The 9,091-nt window shown below is 33.7% G+C and overlaps 1 protein-coding gene across 1 annotated transcript in view; it reads right to left on the minus strand.

Annotated features, from left to right (window-relative positions):
* Nucleotides 1-1,294: 1,294 nt before the first annotated feature.
* Nucleotides 1,295-9,091, minus strand: part of ZNF607 (zinc finger protein 607) — a 27,954-nt gene continuing 20,157 nt past the window's right edge. The window contains exon 5 of the mRNA XM_008594917.1: nt 1,295-3,156. Within this exon, the coding sequence (XP_008593139.1) occupies nt 1,382-3,156 (1,775 nt within the window). The 3' untranslated portion in view covers nt 1,295-1,381. The remainder of the gene's footprint in view (nt 3,157-9,091) is intronic.

Raw genomic sequence — 9,091 nt, forward strand, 5'->3', positions numbered from 1 at the left:
TATTGTAAATGAGGAACTGACAAACCATTTGGAAAGGTCAAGTAGTAAATACTGTAGCTTTTGTGTGCCACAGCTTCTGTCCTAATCATTCAACTTTCTAACAATAGCAAGAAAGCAGCCAAGATAAACTGTGTGTGTAGTAGTGTGACTATAAAATATTAAAACAGGTGTTAGGTTGTATTTGCTCTGTAGGTCAGAGTTTGCTAGCCACTCTTCTAGAGAATTAGTGTCATAATAATCAAATCCATAAACCTGGACCAGACACAACTTTAAAAAGAAGTCATTATATAAGACATTCGTGGGAAAATTTTAAAAACTAGAATATGAATTAGATGTTCGAGTAGATAACTATTAGTACTTTTCTCATGTGTGATAATATAGCACTTTGAGCAGAAATTGTCCTTCTTTATAGAGAATGCACCGATATATTTAGGAGGGAAACATCATAATGTCCATAACACTTGCATACATCAAATGTATAAGAGAAATATAATGTCATAATATATTAACATATACTGCTACACTATTCTTATTCTTTGTGATAAAAAATTTGCAAAAATTAAAATGTGGATAATCTTTGGTTAATTCCTAATTGATTTTCAATTGTGCAAAAGGAATGTAAATGATTTTTATTTTTACAGTTTTGACATTTTCTAAATCTATACCTCTGAATTTCATTCCAGGATTAATTACTGGATTCATGGTAAGAGATCTGAGTGAAGGCCCTCAAATGGTTTTTAGTTATTATATAGGTTTACCCACAATGAATTCAAATTCAAAAAGGGTAGTTTCATGAGACGTTTCTGAATTCATTAAACCCATAGAGTCTATCTCATCAGCCTCCATCAAAATTACCACAAATAATGATATTCTACATTCTCTTTCCCTCTGCTATGAATATTCTGATAATCCATAAACAGACAAATGTCAAAAGGTTTTATGTTATGCAAAAATACATTATAAATTCTCTGAATCTGAGTAACATTTCAGTCATAACTAAAAAACTGGACATATCATTTACATTCCAAAAAGTTCACATCAGTAAAAATCGATGCCTAATAAGAACAGAATCATATCTAAAAACCTTCCCATATCATCTTTATTCAAATTATTTATTCAGTGGTATTTGACATAGTGTATTGTGTTTGGTATATGTATATGCCATATATTTACATAGGTGTGACATATACTCACATACATTTATGTATATATGGATATATATGTGCATAGGTTATATGCAAATGCTCACATCAGATGCTCAAGTCCCTTATATAAAATGGCATTGCATTTGCATATAACCTATGTATATCTTCCCATATACTTTAAATCATCTAGGCATATATATGTAACAAAGTACATTATGTCAGATGCCATAATGTCTCTATCTAGTATGAATTCTCTGATGTACTTCAAGTATTGAACTAAGCCTAAAGGACCTTCTGCATTTGTTACATTCAAAGGGTTTCTCACCACTATGAACACTATGATGTATAGTAAGCTCACGACTATGACTAAAAGCTTTCCCACACTCTTGACATACATAGGGATTCTCACCAGTATGAATTCTCTCATGTCTAACAAGATATGAGGAACAACGAAAGGCCTTCCCACATTGTTTACATTCGTAGGGTTTATCACCAGTATGAATTCTCTCATGATTAACAAGATGTGAAGCATGACAAAAGACTTTCCCACATTCTTTACATTCATAGGACTTTTCACCAGTATGAATTTGGTCGTGTTGTACAAGACTTGTGGCATGACGAAAGGCCTTCCCACATTCCTTACATACATAGGGTTTCTCTCCACTATGAATAATCTGATGAAGTTTCAGTTTTGAACTGAACCTAAAGGACTTCCCACATTTGTTGCATTCAAAGAGTTTAACACTATGGATACTCTGATGCTTAGTAAGTTGTCCATACAAACTAAAGGCCTTCCCACATTCCTTACATTCATAGGGTTTCTCACCAGTATGAATTCTCTGATGTATAGTAAGTTTATGGCTATAACTAAAAGCTTTCCCACACTCTTGACATACATAGGGTTTCTCCCCAGTATGAATTCTCTCATGTCTAACAAGGTATGAGGCACAACGAAAGGCCTTCCCACATTCTTTACATTCGAAGGGTGTGTAACCAGTATGAATTCTGTTATGATGCGTAAGGTGTGAGGACTGAGCAAAGGCCTTGCCACATTCCTTACATTTATAGGGTCTCTCACCAGTATGAATACTCTGATGTACTTTCAGGGTTGAACTGAGCCTGAACGATTTCCCACATATGTTACATTCAAAGGGTTTCTTACCACTATGGATACTCTGATGTCGAGTAAGTCGTCCAAACACACTAAAGGCCTTCCCACATTCCTTACATTCATAGGGTTTCTCAACAGTAACACACTGATGATGTGTAGTAAGTTCATGACTACTACTAAAAGCCTCTCCATACTCTTTACATTCATAAGGTTTCACCACAGTATTAATTCTCTGATGTATGGTAAGTTGATACCTACATCTGAAGGCCTTCCCACATTCCTTACACTCATAGGGCTTTTCTCCAGTATGAATTCTTTTGTGACCTGCAAGATGTGAAAACTGACGAAAGGCCTTCCCGCATTCGTTACATACATAGGGTTTCTCACCTGAATGAATAGTCTCATGTACTTTAAGGCCTGATTTGAGCCTAAAGGACTTCCCACATTTGTTACATTCAAAGGGTTTCTCACCAGTATGAATACTCTGATGTCGACTAAGTCGTGCATAAACATTAAAGGTCTTCCCACATTCCTTACATTCATAAGGTTTCTCACCACTATGAAATCTATGATGTACACTAAGTTGATGGTTATTCCTAAAAGGTTGCCCACATTCTTCACATTCATAGGATTTCTTACGAGTGTGAATTCTCTGATGTTCTCCAAGGTCTGTAAGATGACTAAAGGTCTTCTCAAACTCTTGATGGTGATCGGGTTTCTCACTAGTATGAATTCTCTGATGTACTGTAAGGTGTGTAAGATGACTAAAGGCTTTGTGACATTCCTTACATTCATATGGCTTCTCTCCATTAAGAATTCTATGATACAGAGTAAGAGATGAGTGTTTCCTATAAATGTAAATTTGTCCATTGCTGATTATTTCACACCTTGATTCCAAATCTGAAAGAAATGAAAGAAAAACATTTTGTTTCCTGGAACAGAAAACATAAAATCCTATTGTAGAATTAAGAGAAATTTGAAATTCTTACCTACTAGAGATGGTTGAGAATTCTAAAATACAGTTATAAAATTTGAAAGAAGAGTTCAGAAAATGATGTCTATGCAGTGGAGTGCTGGTGAATATTTAACAACCAGCTCTACACACAAACACACACACACACACACACACACACACACAGACCTGCTTGTGGTTTTTGCAAAAATCTATTTACACACACACAAACACACACACACACACACACACACACACACACAGACCTGCTTGTGGTTTTTGCAAAGATCTATTACATATATAAAGAACATATATACACATACATACATAAGGCTATAATATATATGTAGGTACAAATACAATACTATGAACCCAGATTTAGTAAAAGATATATAAAATAAGCTCTAGGTATAGTACTGGCCAGGTGTATCACAACTTCTTTATAAAAAATGTTTGTACAAGTATCAAGTAAAAAAGAATATTTATACTTGATAATTTTCAATTATAATCCCCCTGAAAAATTCAGATGATGTTCCCCAAATTGTAATTTACTCCCTTCTAGAACAGTCATGTGTTCTTCTCTTAACTCTACAGATCAAATAAGATACTGAGAGTTTTTATTATCTTATCATGAGACTTTCTTATTGCTTATTGATCTTACACATGTTCAATCTGATTTATTCCTTCATAACTTTTCTCAGGTCCACTCTACTCCTTCCCCTTTTTTAAATTTAAACATATGATTGTACATATTTATGTGTACAGAGTTATATTTCAATACATGTATGCAGTGTGTGACGATCTACTCCGGGTAATTAGCATATTTGTCTTTTGCAAAACTTAATCATTCCTTTGTGATGTACACATTTGATCTCCTCTCTTCTAGTCACTAGGTAACGTGCAATAAATCATTATTAATTATCTATTCCAGGGTCGACTGTACAACAATAGGACCTATTTTTCCTATTTAGCTGCAATTTTGTGTCCATTAACCAGCCTCTCACTATCCCCTGTCCTTTACCCTACTTTTCCCCTTTAACCAAGGCCAACCATTCTGGTTATCCTCGGAAGACTATTTCAATGAATTTTCAGACATATACCAGATATATACACCAGGCTTATAAATGCTACATATTCAGGGAGTTTAGGCAAAGAGGGGACCTGAATTATATGAAGGAGTATACAGAGTGCTGAAACCAGCCAGTAAATGTGCAGTATTATAATACCAAAATCCAGAGTTCAGATCCCCATACTGGACAGCTGACAAAAAATAAATAAAATTTAAAAAGAATAAAAAGAAAGAAAGAGTGCAAAGAACCACATGAAAAAAATTGGTAGAAGTGGACTGGAGAATAATAGTCTACAGTCTATATAAAACAATACCTTAGGACACTCAAAAGTGCTGAATTAGTGGGAAATGACTTGTACAAAAAGCTAAAAAAAAAAAAAAAAACCCTAATTCCAAAATACAGTAACAACAAAAATTAATATTAGACAATAAAATCCCTTCTATATAGAAACAGAATGTCCTCTGCATAATAAATAATGGGTCAGTATGAAAATAAGACACTGAAATAAAAAACTACAGTAAATTACAATACAAGTACACATCATAGTCTTGGGCATTCACTACCAGCAGTGAGGGAATTCAAAGATTTAAATACTTACTGCACTAAAAATTTTAAGAAATGAGGTAAGGATCACAACCTGAAATTTAAGAAATAAAGAGTAAACTATGAAAAAGTTGAAAAATAAAGATAAAAGCAGAATGTAATGAGTTAGAAAAAAGAATAATTTAATATTTTACTAAAAATAAAGAGGGTGCTTACAAATCATTAGGTGAAATACTAGGCAAAAAAGAGACTGGAAAAAAATAAGAAACAGATGAAGAATTTCGAAAGTATATAATGAATACTTTTCTAGAAATGTTCATCAATGTTGACCATAAAAAAATCTAAACAGACCAATTGTCATGCACAAAATATAAAAAGCTGCCAGAAAAGACAGATATAATAAGTGTATTTTACTACCTATCCTGTAACTGCTCAATATTTATATCTATATATAGGATGAGAAAAGGACAATTTAGAAAGGGAATACAAAAAGCCTTTTTTATTTTTCTTTTTTGTCTTTTTTCGTGACCGGCAACGGATCGCAACCCTCAGTGTCGCGCCCGTACCGGACCGGGACCGGCAACGGGATCGCAACCCTCGGTGTTGCCCCCGCACCTCGCTCAGCCAGTGAGTGGGAACCGGTCTGTATGTGGGATCTGAACCCTCGGCGGGAGCGCTGCCGCGCTTCCCAAGCTACAGTGCTACTGCTACAGTGCGCCACCGGGCCGGCCCCCCAAAGCCTTTTAATCTTATGCCAAAATGAAACATTTCAAAGGCTTACAGAGTTGTGACTAGAAAAAAAAATGTAAATAGTAGTAGTGTAAGAAATAGAAACATCAATATTGATACAAAAGAAAAAATTATTTCTCACCATTACATAATTCCTTAAGTTAATTCAAGGAGTTCTAGTTTTATTATGGTGGAATAAGGCCCCCTATATCCCATTCACTTCTCTGATTTAGAAACTAAATACTTGACAAATTTTTTTTTTTTAAATCACCACATAAAGATGGTAAATAAATGTAAATAAAAACAGGGGATTGTGGAAAGAAAGTCATAACTTCAAAATGCGACCCAGAATAGGCTGAGTTTCTTACCCTCTTCCCTCTTTCTCTCAAGTTCTTGCCTCAAGGATGGGTCTCAGTTATAGTAAAGAATGTGTAGCTATGAAAACACCACGGAAATCTCACCATATTTCTAGCTATAGGAATCATGAGAGTGACCACTGCCTAACTGGAAAGCATCAGAAGAATCATGAAGGGGAAACACCCAAAGAAGGATATCTCCTAATTTAGGTATGGATCAGTAAAATTCTCAGCATAACCCAAACCAAATGTGCACGAGGACACAAAACAATGTAGCAAAAACTTAAGAAAACCTAAGTGAGAATTGCCACTACCCAAAAACAGCAAGAGAGAACTTACTGTTTAAATTTTGTTGCTAAAAAAAAAAAAAACAAAACAACACACCTTTTGTTATTACTTTACTTGCTAAAATAAAAATATCAATATTCTGCAGGAGAGTCAACAGAACCCAGAACTGATGCAATATAACACAATGTCCAAGATATAATTCAAAATTATTCAACATAGAAATAAATTTTTAAAAAATGTTACCTAAAGGCTGGCTGATAGCTCAGTTGGTTAGAGGACAGTGTTAGAACACCAAGATCAAGGGTTCACATTCCCTTTCTAGCCAGCTGCCGAAACCCCCCCACAAAACAAAAAACAATGTGACCTACCCTTGGGAAAAAGACAAACATCAGTTGTTAAGGTCAAGATGACTGAGATGTTGGAGTATTAAGAGAAAGGCTTTAGAAAAACACACTGGACATGATGGGAAAGATAGAAAATATGATCATAGGGAAAAAAAAGGAAGAAAATGGAAATTATACAATTGAAATATGTAAATACTAAAATAACAAAAAATAACTCAGTGAGCTTATAGCAAAATGGAAATGACAAAACAGAATCTCTAAGCTTGATGAATTATTGGAAATTATTTAAGCTAAAATTGAGAGAAAAAAGGTTTTAAAAAACTCTAAAAAGTTGTGGAAATATATTTGGTGAATGACATACATTGATAGATTTAAGAAGCTCATTGAATGCCAAGGAGAATAAATGAAAAGAAAAATTTCAAAACACATTATTGTCAACCCAATGAAAAACAAAAATGGAAAATTCTGAAAGCAGAGAAAAATGACATATTACAGAAAGGGGAACAATGAATGACTATAATTGAATGACTGCAGGTGTCTCATCAAATATTGTGGAGAACAAAAGACAGCGCAGAAAGGTTTAAGGAAAAAATTTAAAAAAAAAAAAAAAATGACTTGGGCTGGCCCCGTGGCTCACTAGGGAGAGTGCGGCGCTAGTAGTGCTGAGGCTGTGGGTTCGGATCCTATATAGGGATGGCTGGTGCGCTCACTGGCTGAGCGTGGTGCAGACCACACCGTGCCAAGGGTTGCGATCCCCTTACCGGTCAAAAAAAAAAAAAAAGACTTGTCAACCCTGAATCCTTTACCCAGTGAAAATGAGCCAGGAATAAAGACATTTACAGATAAAAGAAAATCAACATAATGTATTCCATTAAACCTGCTCTACAAAATATGCTAACAGAAGTTGCTTAGGCCAAAAAAAAAGTGATATCAAAGAGGAATCTGAATCTTCAGAATGTAAGAAAAGCTTCACAAAAGATAATGTAAATATACAAAATCATTTTTTCCCTCTTCAGTTCTTTAAGATATACATGACTGTTAAAAGCAGAACTAACAACACTGCCTGGTGGGGTACAATATATATAGACATGACAATTACAACATAAAGAGTTAGGTGGGCATAAACCTATAAAGGATGCAAGGTTTATACATTTGTCAAGAAGTAAAAACACTAGACTGTAAAGTTAAGTATATTGTACATGTAATCCCTGTAATATATATTAAAACAAATTATTCAAAGAGATACCCCAAGAGCCAATAGGGAAATTTAAATAAATACTAAAAAAAAAAAAAAAATCAAAATTACAAGAAGAACAGAGGCAGAGAAACTAAATGAGAAAAAAATATGTAAAATGGTAGACTTAAATGCAATCATGTCAAAATTACATTAAACATTAAGGGTCAAAACACTAATATTAGAAAGAAAAAATTAATATATTGAATTAGATAATACCTCACACACATCAGGATGGGTACTACTGAAAAATCAGAAAATAAATTCTGGTGAGAATTTGGAGATATTAGAGTCCTTGTGCACTGTATAATGGCAACAAGCAACACACTTTAAATATAAAGACACAAAAGGTTAAAAGTAAAAAAATAAAAAAGATATAACATGTTAAACAACAAACCAAAAAAAAGGTGGGCTATATCAATATCAGACAACATAGATTTCAGGACAAAGAAAAACATGGAGACTCAAGAAGGTGCATGTCAAAATGTCAAAGGAATTAAATCTATCAAAAAGAAATAAAACTCCCAAACACTTACGCACCTAATAATAGAGCTTCAGAGCACATATAAACGAATACTTACTGAAATGCAAGGAAAATCAGACAAATTAAAATATAACTGGAAATTTTAATATTTGTGTATAAATAATTCCCATAACAAGTAGACAAAAATGCAGCAAAGATATAAAAAATGTGAACACTATCAACCAAAGGAACTACTTGAGATATTTATAGAACAATCCGCCCAGCAACAACAGAATACACATTCTTCTCAAGTGCACCTGAAATACTATCACAGACCATTCAGGAACACAAAACAAGTTTAAAGGAATCTAAAAGGATGCCAGTTATACAAAGTATGTTCTCTGGCCACAATGGAACTAAATTAAAAATCACTAACAAAAAGACACCACAAACATCCTCAACTATTTCGAAAACACTGATAAATTTCTAAATAAACCATGGGTCAAAGAAATCAAGAAGAAATTAGACAGCAATTTGAACTGAATCAAATAGAAACATAATGCATCAGAATTTACAGAATGCTGATAAGTATCTAGGGGAAATTTATGACACTAACACCTATATTAGATTTAGAAAAAAATAAAAATACCAACGACCTCAGCTTTCACCCTAAAAGAAAAAGATGAGCAAATGAAACCCAAAGCAAGGAGAATAAAAATAATAATAAAAAATCAGTAAAAAACCAAAAGGATAAAATAGAAAATTGAAAATCAATAGAGAAAAATCAATGAAACCAAAAGCTGCTTCTCTAAAAAGATAATAAAATTGATAAACCTCTACCCAGAAGGAAAAAAAA

Source organism: Galeopterus variegatus, unplaced genomic scaffold (genome assembly GCF_000696425.1).
Source record: "Galeopterus variegatus unplaced genomic scaffold, G_variegatus-3.0.2 Scaffold11862, whole genome shotgun sequence".
NCBI classification, from domain to species: domain Eukaryota; kingdom Metazoa; phylum Chordata; class Mammalia; order Dermoptera; family Cynocephalidae; genus Galeopterus; species Galeopterus variegatus.